The sequence below is a fragment of the Labeo rohita genome, chromosome 4 (assembly GCF_022985175.1).
Source record: "Labeo rohita strain BAU-BD-2019 chromosome 4, IGBB_LRoh.1.0, whole genome shotgun sequence".
NCBI lineage: Eukaryota > Metazoa > Chordata > Actinopteri > Cypriniformes > Cyprinidae > Labeo > Labeo rohita.
This window is the reverse complement of record NC_066872.1, coordinates 31421163-31437237: the sequence shown is the minus strand read 5'-3', so window position 1 is coordinate 31437237 and position 16075 is coordinate 31421163. Positions and strand designations below refer to the sequence as shown.

Here is a 16075-nt window from a genome sequence, read left to right as displayed (position 1 = left end):
ATTTAAAGAAAAAAATAAAATTTTCCACACAGAATTCCTTAGCAACCAACTAGCTGACAAACACTTCCAAGAAATTTTTGTTCACCCATTGAAACAAGTCCATCTAAGGCCCAAACAAATCTCTTACCTTAACTAACTTGTTAGTTAATGTTAGTTAATGGATTAACTGACATTAAAGTCTGCATGAAACAGTAGTTGCGACAGTCTTTTCTTCCCTACTGTGACTTACATCCGAGTGAAACAGTTTCTGGAATGTAGGGCGGGATTTCACTCTTTGCCGGGAGTTTGACTGACAGGCGATCTGACCTATCATAATGCTCAATCTGCCATTTGACTGACAAACAACCCAAACAGGAGCGTTAGATTAACGTCAGTAGACTATGGTATACTGTCGTCTTTCTGCAGTTGAGACAACATAACTCTAATGTTCATTCATGTTTATTTCATCCTATAACTAGTAGTAAAGAGGAAGAGATTAATGGTTTATGTCGCTTGAACTGAGGCCATTGTGTTCTCATGCCACACATCATTGCAGTGCAAAGAGGGCACTGACAATGTGCCAACAGACAAGACAGTGCGGATTACTTCTGGTATGAAACAAAGTTTCCGCTTTCAAATTTTGTCATTTTTTAAATTACATCAAACAATAAATATCATTTCTGGGGCATTAATGTGACAGATCGCTGTAGCGCCTCAGTTCAAGTGATTCATAGGTGAATCAATCTCTTTTTGCTAGTTATAGCATGAAATACACATGAATGAACATCAGATGGTATGTTGTCTCACCAGTGGAATGATATCAGTACACCATTTTCAAGCTTGACTCTACTGACATTAATCTATCAACTTTCCTATCCGGTTTGTTTGTCAAACAAAATGGATTTGGCGTTATGATTGGTCAGATCGCCTATCAATCAAACTCCCAGCAAGGGTGCCAAAAGCCTGGTTATTGGACAGTCAGCATAGTCCCAAAGTCTTTTTGATTTCATGGTGACTTTAACTAATAGAAGCTTATGGTAAAGTGTTACCAAATTACTACTTGCACACAAAAAGTATTCTCGTAGCTTCATAAAATTAAAGTTGAACTACAGATGTCACATGGTCATGGACTATTTTAATGATGTCCTTACTACTTTTCTGGGCCTTGAATGTGTCAGTTGCGTTGCTATCTATGAAGGGTCAGAAAGCTCTCGGATTTCATCAAAAATATTTTAATGTGTTCTGAAGATGAACAAAGGTCTTACAGGTTTAGAACAACATGTTCAACGAGTAATTAATGACAGAATTGTAGTTTTTGGTTGAACTATCCCTTTAAGAATTTTCAGATTCTAAATAAAGATTAAGAAAACAAACATCTTTTTCTCTTTTTCTTGGCTAAATTCACGTGTCACGCAAATGTTATGCTAAGATTGTTGGGTGAGCTTACAAACAGTACATTTGCTCTAAGGGTGTGTGTGTGTGTACCTGCTCATTAACTCTGCTATGGGACGGCCCGTGGTGGATCAGTATCTGGACTATGTCCACGTCACCTCTCCATGCGGCCAGATGCAGAGGAAAACAGCCCTTACTGTCTGCCACATTAGTGGAGGCTTCAAACTGCAACAACTTCAACACCACATCCCTGAGGAAAAAACAAATAAGAAAAATTTCATGTAATTGTGTGGGGGCGCGTTTCATTCTTAAAAACCAAAAATTCCATAAATCTTCTATGGTACTATTTAACTTCATGAAGCTTTTTGCAGGCACAATGCCTGCTGTAATTGTGCTCTTATCATAATACATAATTCAAGTTACATAAAATCCCTCTGCTACTCTGGCCTTACTCTTACAGCAAATGTTTAAACCACCCAAAACCCTGAGCTAATCTAATTCCATCCTGCTTTAAAAAAAAAATCAGACTAATCTGACACCGCCTCATCCCATAAACCCCTCATTAGTCAAATATAACTCCACCCACCTCACACTAATCTGACCCCACCCCTATTTCATCAATCCCACCCTAATGTGACACAGTCTTCTGATTTTTATGTACGTGAGCTGGATTACACCTCTATAAATGTCTAAGTAATCCTGGCGTCTAGCGCTTTCCCTGTTTAATTCAATAACACCATGTTAGGAGGGAGTGACTGTCTGAGATGTTCGGGTATGAAAGTATGCAAAGCTTATTCATTTGATTTAGTGTCTTAATTCAGCTATTCACTCTTCAAGAGGCTGTTAATGAATTGGAGAATATGAGTGTCACCTGTGCCCGTTCAGAGACGCGTGGTGCAGAGGTGTGTACCCTGAGCCATCAGCACAGTTCACATTGACGCCTCTCCACATACTGCAAAAGAGATGAAAAGATCAATCAGTACAGCTCAGTAAAAAGACATCAGTGCAACTACTAACAAAACCACATACAGCAAATTTTATGAGTTATTTCTGGACAAAGTTGATGTGAGAGCTGATACAGCAGAGTTTGAGTAAACCATGCTCATGCCAAGATTGCTATGGGACTCTCCTGTTTCTCACGATCTCCACAGGACCTTAAAGTGTTGCACACACACACACACACACACACAGTATTTACCTCAATATCTAAATGGGGAAATACCACAGATCATGGGTTTCCACACTTTTTTGGCAAGAACCACACAAGTACGATAAAGAATCCTTTCTAATAAAAAATGTGAAATAAAAACATCCACTTACTGTACACTACCAATCAAAAGTTTTTGGACAGTAAGATTTTTAGTGTTTAAAGAAGTCTCTTCTGCTCACCAAGCCTTTATTTGTTTTATCCAAAGTACAGCAAAACAGTAAAATTGTGAAATATTTTTACTATTTAAAATAACTTTTCTATTTGAATGTATTATAAAAATTTGATTCATTCCTGTGATTTCAAAGCTGAATTTTTAGCATCATTACTCCAGTCACATGATCCTTCAGATCAATCATGTTAATATTCTGATTTGCTGCTCAAAAAACATTTATTTTTACTATAATGTTGAAAACAGCTGAGTAGATTTTTTTTCCAAGTCTTTTGATGAATAAAAAGTTCAGAAGAACAGCATTTATCTGAAATAGAAATCTGTTGTAACATTATAAACATCTTTTTCATCACTTTCAAACTATTTTAAAGCATATATATATTAGAATTCTGTTATTTCAGCAGAAGAGACTTCTTTAAAAAACATTAAAAATCTTGCTGCCCAAAAACTTTTGACTGGTAATGTAGATTAATACAAACTATTCCTAAATGAATGTGAAAAATAAGGAGAGATTTGTTGCTTTATATATTATTATTATTATCAACAGGTTGGTTTTATTTTTATTTTTATTATTCCTATTTTATTTCTATTATTTTTTATGTTCTTCTAATAAAATTAACTTTTTTATTTTTAAAAACTAAGGCCATAAAATCTTAAATCAATCATAAAAAATACAAAAAAATACAGCTGTCGATAAAATAATTATGAATATTCTTACAAACATCAAATTCTGTTATCATAAAATTGTTAAAAGTATTGCATTAAACATAATTAATATAATAATATGTCATAAGTTAACACAAGAACTATGACAGCCCTAAAATATATATTTTATTTATATCTGTTGTCCAACTGAGAATGTCCACAAATGTCCATAAATGAAGAGGTTTTATCAGATTTAGCTATTTTTATTCATTTTAATTCACAAACTATGGATTCACAGCATCACAGCATAATCATACAGTGATGGCAGAAAAACATCATTCATTCTCTAGTAAATCATTGCTAAAAATGTCATTGATTCTCCAATTCAAAAATAAACAGAAAGCACACTGTGTGTTCACGCTCTGAGAATTAGTTTCAAAATATGATTTATAGTTTAATCAAGGCAACGTAATACTTTTAGATACTTTCTCTCGGTTTCACACACGTTAATGCCTGAAAACAGTTGCAGCTGAAGTTCATAGCTAGAAAATGAGCAGTCAATAGCACTGATGTCTAGACTGATAAAGAGACTCACCCCAGACAGACATGAGGAGGACAAAGGCCACGACCCACGATATGACTCACAACATGACCGACCAATCACAGAAAACACACACACACACACAGTGTTCCATAAATAGACATTCCAATGGTCTACAGAAACAACATTAGACAGAGGAGCATGAGAAAACTTCTGAACCTAATTCAGGGGACAACGGTTGAAAGTGTGTGAGACGATGAGAGGGAACCAAAGTTATCGGGACCCTTTAAAGGAATATTTTGTGTTTACTATAACTCAACCCAACATAAAAAAAATAAAAATAAAAAACATTCAGACTCGTCCCTCACTATATTCTATGTATTAATCAATAACTCATGACGCAAATATCATAAATTATTAATTCATAAATAAACAAGTTGGGGGAAGGGTGCGGGGGATGTCAGATCACATGGCACTTTATACTTTTTTATGCTTCTTATGGTCATCACAGCTAAATTTATTTGATCAAAAACAGTAAAAAAAATGCAATATTGTAAAATATTATTACAAACAAAAAAACTGTTTTCTATTTTTATATATATGTTAAAATATAATTTATTTCTGTGATGCAAAGCTGAATTTTCAGTGTCAGCATTATCTTCAGTGTCACATGATCCTTCAGAAATACATCTAAAAAACTGATTTATTATCAATGTAGGAAACAGTTTTGCTGGATAATATTTTTTTGAATAAAAAGATAAAAAAGAACAGCATTTATTCAACATAGAAATCTTTTGTAACAATATAAACTATAGTTTAAAAAATTGGGGTCAGTAAATTATTTTTTTCTTTTTTTGAAAGAAATTAATACTTTTATTCAGCAAGGATGTATTAAATTGATAAAAAGTGAGAGTAAAAACTATAATATATGCTGTTCTTTTTAACTCTTTATTCATCAAAGAATCCTGTAAAAAGAATCACAGGTTCCAAATAAATTTTAAGCAGTGCTGTTTCAAGCACTGATAATAATAATAATAATAATAAATCAGCATATTAGAATTATTTCTGAAGGATCATGTGACACTGAAAATTCAGCATTGCATTAAGGGATTAAATTATATTTTAAAATATATATTTAAATAGAAAACCATTATTTTAAATTGTAATAATATTTCACAATATTTTTTTTCTGCATTTTTGACCAAATAAAATGTAGCCTTGATGAGCCTAAGAGACAAAACAAACTTTTGAGCAGCAGTGTATACACACATTATGGAAATAATTGTCTCTGTTTTTTTTTCAGGAATCTTTGATGAACGGAAAGTTAAAATGTAATATCAAAAAAGTCTCCACTGTCACTTTTGACCATTTTGATGCATTATTGCTGAATAAAAGTATTAACTTATTTCCCAAACATCATTGCCCCATTACTGTAAGTGTGATTTTGGTTTGTTTTTATCAATTACATGATAAGTCAAAATATTAAAATATTTTCTGGTAACTGACAGGCGCCACCATTAGATCTGAACTTACACTGAACCCAATACATTCTTTACACATCAAGCATACAAAGCAAGTACTTAAGCACAGACACATCAAACATCATTTGCACTCAACCCGAGAGACTGTCAATCAAACGATAAGCGAAAACCCTGTTTCATCCTAACTGGCTGCTTTTACTCCACACATACCAGATGAGCTGCTCACTTACTCTCATATATCAAGCATTTCAGCATTTATTCATTGCTAATGTGTCTGTTGTGCAGCCGTACATCTCAAAGGAACAACTGAGAAGGTTCAAATCGAGTTAGTTAACAACATTAGATGGAGCTGCAAAACAAGGCCAATCCTCAACAGATTAGGCAGCTATGCAGAGTATTTCCTCCATATATTGAGCATCAGCTATGTCAAATGTTAATTCCCTCCGCTTTCAGCAGAGGTCATGGCCTGCGAGAGTGCGACTGTGATGTGGCTGGATGTACGCCTCACGTTGATAATTCCGGTGAGACAGAAGGATTGAGATAAAAGTGCAATATTGTAACAAACTGGAATGAAATCTGAGCATCGGCTCAGAGCGAGGGAAAGCCCTGCCTTTGCTGTGAGTGTATGACTCATCCTGTGTGTGGAGAGCACCGGGGTGCTGCACTGCATACAGTATATCAGTGTTACCCAACCTGCCACACAGACACATACATGCACGCACACACACAGCAACGCAGAACTAATTGGCACGGCTACACATTCTGGAATCTTGCGTAGTTGGAAGCGCATGAGGGAGGGTTACTGGAGAAGAGGATATGAATAGACGTGGAGAACGAAAGAGAGAAAGAGACGCTCAAACAAACTCCAACCGAGCATCGACAATTGCTCTCTAGACATGCTGTCACAAAGAAAACAAACTTAAAATATCTCACGCTGACAAATCACGCTAAATCGCTGTGCATTATTTTACACAAAAAAGCTAGATACACTACTTTTTATGTAAAGGTAGACTCTCATGCTCACCAAAGCAGTAATTATATTGTAAAATATTTTTACAATTTATAAATATAGCTGCAAGCAGTGATTACCGGGGTTCAAGCGCTTAAGGCATTTAAGCATATATGGTAAAACACATTACATATTATTTATCAAGGCTCTACCCACCGACATTACATGATTAAAAAAAAGCATTTTTGGCAAAACCAGGTAATTTACCATAGGGTGACCAAATGTGCCACTTCCCAGGGACACGTTCAGCAGAGGATTTCTAAATTGCCTAAAATAACCTGATTGTTTGCGCTGCTCTGATTGATCATTGTACGACATCAAAGTACCGCGAGAGCTACAGAGAGCAGAGTAAGCGGGTCCATGCTTTCTAATCGCTCTTGCGGCACTTTGATATCATACAATAATCGAATGGTGCAGCGCAAACAGCCAACATCTGGTTATTTTAGGCAAATTAGAAATCCTGTGCTGTGTCCCCGGGAAGTGGTATGTCTGGTTACCGTACCATAGAAGTATGATGCTTTTTAGCGTTCATTACTGTTATAGCGCCAGCTGAGGTCCGTTCCCTTTAATACTTTGTATGCTTATTTAGAATCACCTGTCGCATGTGCTCAACAGTTTTCGTGAAGATTTGAGTTTTTCTTTAGGCTTTATAAGATTTTGGGTAAATTTGGGCAGGCCCCTTTTCTAAACGACCCCGTTATAGCTTCCCAAAGGGTAAATTTCAACTTTTTTTAATCGTTGTTGGTCTAGAGAATCCAGAGAATTGTACTGCAGTGTTTTTTTTCCAGATTGAGAGAAAAAAAATAGGACTAGTTCGCAAAGGTAGCTTTTTTTACATCTTCTCAATCATTTAACAAACGGTTTGATTGACAGCAGTGGTTCTAGAGGCAAAACTGTCCAGAAATGAGGAGTTCTATCGTATGATATGAATATTGTGCGTATGTGCACTGCATCAATGGCCGATTTCTTTCAAATTTCTCTCAGACCTTTGGGGCCGTGAGTCCAACAGGCCCTCCAAGTTTCGTTCCAATCAGCCGCTCATCGGTCAATGGCGGCCATGTTTTTTGAGATACGCAAATGTCTTTGTAGATACTTGTGGCACTACGGACCAAGACTGTGCACATCGATTTTGATGTTGATAGGACAAATGGTTGTGCAGGTACAGCCATTTTTATGTTTATTTCCCTCTAATAGCACCACCAAGTGGCCAAGCTCCACAATTTGTTTTCCTGTGACCTCAGATTAAGCTTTTACATAAGTGTTCTGAGTTTGGCAAAGATATCTTATTACATTCAGGAGTTATAGGCATTTAACTAAAAGTGGACCTGCCCCTTTTTGAACGTTTTGGCATCCCTTTGCAACACTGACTCACACTTTTTTTGATAATCATTCATATTGACTTTTCAGAGAATCTTTCTGCATTGGTTTGGTTCTGACTGGGTGAAAAACCTAGGACTAGTTTGCAAAAGTAGGTTTTTCAAAAAATGTAAAATAACTGAAGAAATTTGGCAGGCTCACGATCGATTCTGAGGCATGCGTTTTGTCTGCCATGAGCCAAGAACTGCAACAACATGAGGTTTAGGAGTTATGACTGATTTTGTACTTTTGTTCGCTCTAGCACCCCTTCCCTCCAAGTTTCAAGTCTCTACGACTTACGGTTTGGTCTACACGATCAATTTTACATGGAGAACGTTGATCCATGACCATTTTAATAATTACAATAGGGTTTCAGCGCCATGTGCTTGAACCCCTAAAAAAAGTGACTGAAACTGAAAAGAGTGTAGTTGAATATTAATACACAGATGATATTTGTATGACACAGCAAGCATGCTGTAAAAATCTACATAACAATCAGACCTGAAAAGGATAGTTCACCCAAAAATGAAAATTCTGTCGTTATTTCTCACCCTCATGTCATTCCAAACCCCCTTAAGACCTTTGTTCATCTTCATAACACAAAGTAATCCACATCGAAGACTGACATGGAAGAAAAGAAATTGTTGAATAAAGTCATTGTTTTTATTTTCATTACGGTTGAAGCACTAATGTCACATGGACTATTTTAACGATGTTCTTACTACCTTTCTGGGCCTTGAACGTGTCAGTTGTGTCGGAGTCTATGCAGGGTCAGAAAGCTCTCAAATTTCATCAAAAATATCTTAATTTGTATTCCGAAGACGAACGAAGGTCTTACAGCTTTGGAATGACATGAGGGTAAGTAATTAATGAGAGAATTTTCATTTGTGGGTGAAGTATCCCTTTAACATTCAAACTGAAAAGCAGATTTAATCAGATTTAAAACCACACTGGATTCCATGCGGTTTCTCGCTGTACAGAAAACTTGCTGACACAGATTGGATGTCCCAAATGATATACTATACACAGTGTACTCATACAACAAATTAGGCATTCAACATTTCCCAGTTAGCCTTATTAGCATATTTCACCTCTACACTTCTACTATGAACTAAAAGCTACGACTGTTGAATGCATAAAGTGTCCAACATTCAAAATGTTGTTTTTAGTACACCATCTGGATACATTCAGTGCACTAAGCCTGTGTTTCAGTGTTAACACAATGCTCACACTACTAGACAAAAATGGTGTAGAATAGTGCAGATAAATCACACAGTTTGCCTATCATCTGCAAGTCATGTTATAGCACTGTCACATTTACCGTAGTTCAAATTTGTACATTTTAACAGATATACACCCAATTATGATTTCACAAAAGATTTTCCCACACAGATTGATAATTTGCCTCATTGACCAAAAGGAAGCTGCTTGGTTTGAAAGTGACTTCACTATTTGCCACATACTGCCTAATACCTTTCATCACCAAAAGTTTAAAGGAACACCTCACCCAAAAGTGACAATTCTGTTATCATTTACTTACAGCTGTTGTCTTCATAATATCTTCTTTTTTGTTCAACAGATAAAAAAAGAAACTCATACAGATTTGGACGTGAGGGTGAGTAAATGACAGAATTTTCATTTTTGGGTGAACTATCCCATTAATGCTTGCAATAGTAACAGACATGCTTGCTTTAGAACACACACACTCTCAACATCCTCTATTGTGTAAAAAAAAACAAAGGTCAAACCAAAACGTGAGCATCCTGCATTCTGATTGGTCGATGGGCCTATATTGTTTGAAGTGTCTCAATCAGATTGTGCATCAGATTGATTGGCAGGGACGGCTGATTCCCCTCTCCTTTCATTTCCACTGGAGGATAATTAAAACCAGACACGAGCAATCAATAACCGCACCGTACCCCGAGGGCACAGGAAATGCACTGATGTCATTGATTCTCCCATGAGCCCTCTGAGCGTTATTGGGCGTGTGTGGCCTCCTTATGAGAGATCACAGACATATGAACACGCTCGACAAAGTCTGGGGCGGCTCAACTTGGTGTTAATTAGACCTCGTCAGATCTTTCACGTCTACCTGCAGTCTGTTTCGTAACAAGCAGCTATTTCTCAGTACAATGTGATTACAGAAAATCGCTTTGATTAATGCTGGAGCAATTTGTTGTTACATACATCATCAACGCGGGAAACCTCACACGAGCGCAGGCACGCTCAGCTAATACATCAGCCCACGAGAAAAGTTTCTATGTCTGTGCGTGTGAATGTGTTAAACAGATTTTGTATATGCAGTGCTGCCAAACGATCCGAGCAGAAGCTGAATTTAGATTTTAACAAGCTGCTCTCCACGTAAGCAAAGCTTAATCGGAAAGCCCAACACAAGGGAACAGTATGAATCCCTCAGGCCTACCGCAGACTTAATCTCTACTTGAAGGACAAGCAATGACTAAACGATACACAAGCGAGCGTATAGAAAGTACACAAGTGTATGTTTGTGCTTGTGATGTCTGTGTTAAAGGCCAGTTGAGTGTGGAGTGCTGTGGTTACTTCCTACAGTAGTTCTCGCCAGTAATTGACCGCTGCTATCCCACAATGCATGCTGCCTCCCTGACCAGCAAGTCACAAATGTTCTTTACTTTGGACCACTTGATGTGCTTACATCACTTCTGTAGCAAGTAAGTCAAAACGTGTTATTGGGGGAGAACCCTTTTCAAAAGGTACACATTTGAGTGTGTATAACTATGATAAAAATACGTATTAGTACCTAAAGTGTACATTTTAGTACTCTAATGGTACCTTTTGAAAAGATACCACCCCAGCAATAGCTTTTGTACCTTTTTTTCTGAGAATAAATATATTTTCTGAGGCAGAGTCCCAATTAACTCCATCAGCCACACAAATCTGCTAATGTTATGCTAACAGCATGATAGTCTAAGTATAAAATTACATACACAAACACACATATATTAGGTTCCATAGACCTAAAAGAGAAGTTTTGTTATATTTAACTAATATTAACCAATGTTTTTAGTATTAAAGGCTGAAATGTTTGAACTAGAGTTGCTAATCTTGATAAGCTAACAGTGTAGTACTTGTGCAAGTACAAACACATAACACATACTATATAGTCAGAGAATGTGACACTGACATCTGAACATGCTGCATTCTGGGTAACTGTTTTGTTTAGACACCATATTTGGAGGATCACGCTGCCTTTCTGCAAGTGAGACTGTTTTGATTTTCTGTCATGACTGAAAAATGTTGCGTTCTTGTAATAGCAACTCACATCATAGCTCAGGGAGAAAACTCAACAATGTAATAAATTCGCCTTTTCTAAGTGTAAAAACAGGAAGGGAAGCAGGCTGAGGTGATAAAGATGCTAGACAGTACATCTATTAATAATGTCAATAACTAAATTCTCTGTCTGTCACTCAATAACAATCACATTGCTGTGTTTCTGACAGTTTTGCATTTTGTTTAGTTTAACAATTACTACTTTTGTTAGTATGACTTTCACAGTTTGTCGGCTTGTGAATTAGCAAAACTGTTCACAAGCTTCTAGGGATTTGATTTTGGTTGTTGTGTGTTGAAAAAAAAAAAAGCACTGCACGTTGTGGCTGAATGTAACTCGCAATCTCAGTTTCCCCTCGTGGCCGTGGGAAAGTGAATATTTACGATGACAACAAAACAACTTTAGTTACATTGAAACGTTTTAAAAAAAGACTGGAATGACATTTTTATTTCGACACATTTCTACCATGTGGCGGCTGAAAGAGCAGCGAGCACCCAGCACGTGACACGTGTTTTTTCGTGATAACCAGATACATTATGAATGGAAAACTACAGTGAAAACATCAAATTATTATGCAATACAATAAGCTTCTCATCCCATATTAAGAAGGCAAGGGAGGCAGTATCTCTTCAAAATAACTTTTAAAAGTGTAGAAATCCCTCGTTTTTTTAAAGAAACATTGTCCATCAGCAACACCGGCAGGTAAGGTTACAGCAGGAGTCTGTGTCTCTCTCGCCTCCCCTGAGCCCATTGAGTTTTAACAGACGGCGTAAAGCGTGCAGTGAGTTTGGTGGGGGGTAACTGAGAATGAATGGGGGAAAGTCATGTGAGAGGAGGCTATGCCTCCATCATGATATGATTAAAAATGACTGGTTATGATTGGATATAATTAGTTCATGCGGTAAATCCCGCCTCTTGTGTTTGTGCGTCTGAATGAACAATATAACAGCGTTAATGGGAAGACTAATTTTAAAAAGTAAGTAAACAATTCTCACACTTAGATATAACCACGTTGTTACATCAAAATAAGACTTAAAATGGCATGAAAACATGATCTATGGGAGTTTTTGGTGAGTAATCAGCTTGGTGAAATTTAAAGTAAATTTCTGTGTTTGTGACTTTGATGCTTTGAAGCTTTGAAGCTTTAATGAACTGAAAAATTCAAAAATAGGTAAAAGTTAACTATTAAAAAGAATAGTTGAATATAAGTTCACAAATGAAATAAATTGTTTAAATCCTTACTGCCTTGAGTTATTATTTTGAAATAAATTAAAAAAATGCCAAAAACACTAACTTGATGAGATTCATACTCACACACACACACTCACACCCCCTCCACACACACCGATGCCTTGATGCTATAATGCACACAATCATATATTTATCAAAACAATCAGCAAGTACACATAAACCCATACATATACACACAAAGACATTTATACATATACTCAGATTCACCCACTTCAACCAAAAAACAAGTTTTTTGAGACTTCATATCATCTTACCTCTTTTTTCTACATTCTTATGGCATTGTTCATTCTTACAATATGTATTCTGTTCAAAATCTTAAACACTAGTTCAACTATAGTGCACAAACTCTACTTATTATGTATGGTTTAAATATGAGGATTTTTTTTTATTCAGTCCTGGCGGCCATTGTAGTGGACATGAGAAAAATCTAATAAAAAATGATTTTGCACAAATCTTTTTTTTTAGACTCATTTATATGTTGGAGAAGAGCAAATATCAAGAGGAAAAATTTTTTTTTGTCCAGTAAAAAAAATTCAGGTCTGAAAGGGTTAATAAACACAATATTGATTACATTGTTAATGTAAAAATATAAAATATAATTGAGTAATGTTTATTTAACCAGGAAAATGTGACTAGACTGAACTATTTTAATCAATATTTATTGGTATTGAAGGCTAAAATGTTTGCATTAGAGTTGGTAATGTCACTAAGCTAGCATTGTTTTACACTTAGTAATTACAAAAATACATAAAACACACATTTCTTAGGTTATGGGGAAAAATATAATAATTTCCACAAAACTTATTAAGCAGCACAACTGTTTTCAACTTAATAAGATAATAATAAGAAAAGCACTAGAGCACCAAATCAGCATATTAGAATGATTTCTAAATCACGTGACACTGAAAACTTGAATAATGAAAATTCAAATAATCACAGGAATAAATCACATTTTAAAACATTAAAATAGAACATAATATCACTGTATTTTTGATCAAATAAATGCAGCCTTAAGTGGTAGTGTAAACCTCTCCATATAAAATTAAATTTTTCACTGGCTCTAATGCATTCTGAGTAACCTTCTACTTGAAGGATGGATGAAACGCTGCATTGGATTTTGGCAGCATAATTATGTTGTCCATCTTTTAGAACAGCTTTCTCACTGAGAGTATGCCAACGACACCTCAAAAGGCAGCCTAGATAGACAGCTCGCTAACTTTTAGCTAAATTAAAGTAAAAATCTGAAGCATTAAACAAGCATACATCAACAGCCTAATTCAAAATCACCAGCATATTCAGAAACACAATTTGCTGATGCACTGAACTGTAGTAGACATAAGCACTTGGCAGATGATTAAACGCCAAGGTCTTAATCTGGATGTAACTTTAATCTACTGGAGAAGAACGTGTGGGAGAAGAAGAACTTCGTCTGACCACACCAGGCACTTATAAGCCTGACCTGACCTTATCTATTGATTACTGATCTGAGAGATGAAGAGAACACGTTCTCCTCTTCTATAGGTCTTAGCGTCCACCCTGTCGAGGATCAAACGGATGGTCTCCGGGGCATCAGCAGGGTCGGACATTCATCACCTCGCTGTAGTTACATACAATGACCTGGAGACTGATTACAGAGAGTGACACGGCTCATCATTCAGTCACAGGCGGACAGTTAGATGTGCTGACATCCTGTCTGTTTAACAAAGCTTATCTGAGCAATTACAGGCCACGAGATGATACATAAACATACAACAGAAACACAAACATGGCTATATATGGACTCTGTTATGCTTATGCATTTCTAAAACAAGCTTTACTTCTATAAACAGCTGTAAACATGCATGGAAATCTGTTTTTGTGTCTCGAAAATAATGTTGAAGCATCTTACACCTGTGTGCGGGTCTGTGCCGTTCACTATGGTAACCAGCTGACAGCACAGGCATGATGGGATAGACGTTTGAAAGGGGGATGTTTGTAATAAGAGCTGTCGTGTGTTTTTCACATCATCTTCCTACACCGTGCTCACTACGGCTGTCAACACTAACAGACGCATCACATCACAAACACACACGTGTCACCGCACGTCACGCACTCAATAGTGTCTCACCAATATAATAAACAGCCGATATGAATAGAAAATGTTACACTGTCTATGGATGCACAGAGTCAGAGACATAAAATATCTTCCCACGCAGAGGAAAATGTGTCAAAATGAGCCATCTAGCAAGGGAGCAATGATTCTGTATTGATATGATCTGTTTTCGAATATCAGCATGGCTGTGAATCGGATGCTGAGTGCCAACGTGTTGATATTCGATGAAAAAACAGCACAGCTGTGAGTGTATTGTTGTTTTTATACAACAGGACAATAAACAAGAAATTGTTTATTGTGAATATTGACAGTTGTTTTGTTTGTTTTTGCTGCACCAACGCGAACAGTTCCAAACAAAGCCACAGAAGAATCGAAGCAAGTGTTCGAACAACGGGGTAGTGGTGTTCGATTCCTGAATCAGCGTTCGGTGAATCGGTTGAACAAACAATTCAATGATTCAATGAAACGCTAACTTGTTTAATTCATGGATTGGCGTTTCTGAATCGTTTAAAAGAATGATTCACTCACTCATTTGATTCGTTCCCGAATGAATCAGAGTTTACGAATCGCTTGAATGAATGATTCAATGAGTCATTCGTAGAGAGTTTCGTTCATGAATAAAGCAGTGATTGAACGAATCGGATTCAATGACTCACTTATTAAGACTTGTCGCCACCTACTGGCGTAACGACGTAACCTGCTCAAAGAGTAACTAAAAAATATATATAATAATATCGAAATTGAGCTTTATACATCATCTGAAAGCTGAATAAATAAGCTTTCCATCGATGTTTGGTTTGTTAGGATAGAACAATATTTTGCCGAGATACAACTATTTCAGTATATGGAATCTGATGGTCCAAAAAAATCTAAATATTGAAAAAACGCCTTTAATGTTGTCCAAATTAAGTTCTTTGCAATGCATATTACTAATTAAAAATTAAGTTTTGATATATTTACAGTAGGAATTTTCCAAAATATCTTCATGGAACATGATCTTTACTTAATTTCCTAATGATTTTTGGCATAAAAGAAAAATCCATAATTTTGACCCATACAATGTATTTTTGGCTATTGCTACAAATATACCCCAGCGACTTAAGACTGGTTTGTGGTCCAGGGTCACATATATATATATATATATATATATATATATATATATATATATAAATATCTATCTATCTATCTATCTAGTCTGTTTATTTCTGTCTGTCTCTATTTCTATCATATTTTGTGTAAAACATTAAATTGGAAAACCGAGAAAAAGCATGAGAGACACCCATCTGGGATGACAGATTATCATGTGACTTGCTCTGTCAAATGGGTCGAGTGTAAAGTTGTTTACACACAGCTGGGTGCAATTAACTCCCCACAAGAAAGTATTTTAAACACTAGTAGACTGTTTGGCCTTCTACTCTATCAACTCTATCAAAATAGCTCTCCCATAAAAACTCCACGCCACTAGATCCAGCCTCTCTTGCATTCTCACATACAGAAAATCACGGGAAAGGGACTGAACACCAAAGAGAAGACAGAAGGAGACCACCTAGTCTGATTAAAATGATCAAAAGGGAAATCTGAATGAGTACAGGAACCTTGTTAGAATTCATTGCGCCTCTTTTTCTGTCAGTGATAGAAACTAAGCA

At 36.2% G+C, this 16075-nt stretch overlaps 1 protein-coding gene across 4 annotated transcripts in view; it reads right to left on the bottom strand.

Annotated features, from left to right (window-relative positions):
• Positions 1-16075, bottom strand: part of anks1b (ankyrin repeat and sterile alpha motif domain containing 1B) — a 221244-nt gene that overhangs the window by 162681 nt on the left and 42488 nt on the right. For all 4 annotated transcript variants that reach the window (XM_051108157.1, XM_051108158.1, XM_051108156.1 and 1 more), the window contains exons 2-3: positions 2243-2323; positions 1465-1621 (exon numbers count right to left, since the gene is read on the bottom strand). In XM_051108157.1, the coding sequence (XP_050964114.1) occupies positions 1465-1621; positions 2243-2323 (238 nt within the window). The remainder of the gene's footprint in view (positions 1-1464; positions 1622-2242; positions 2324-16075) is intronic.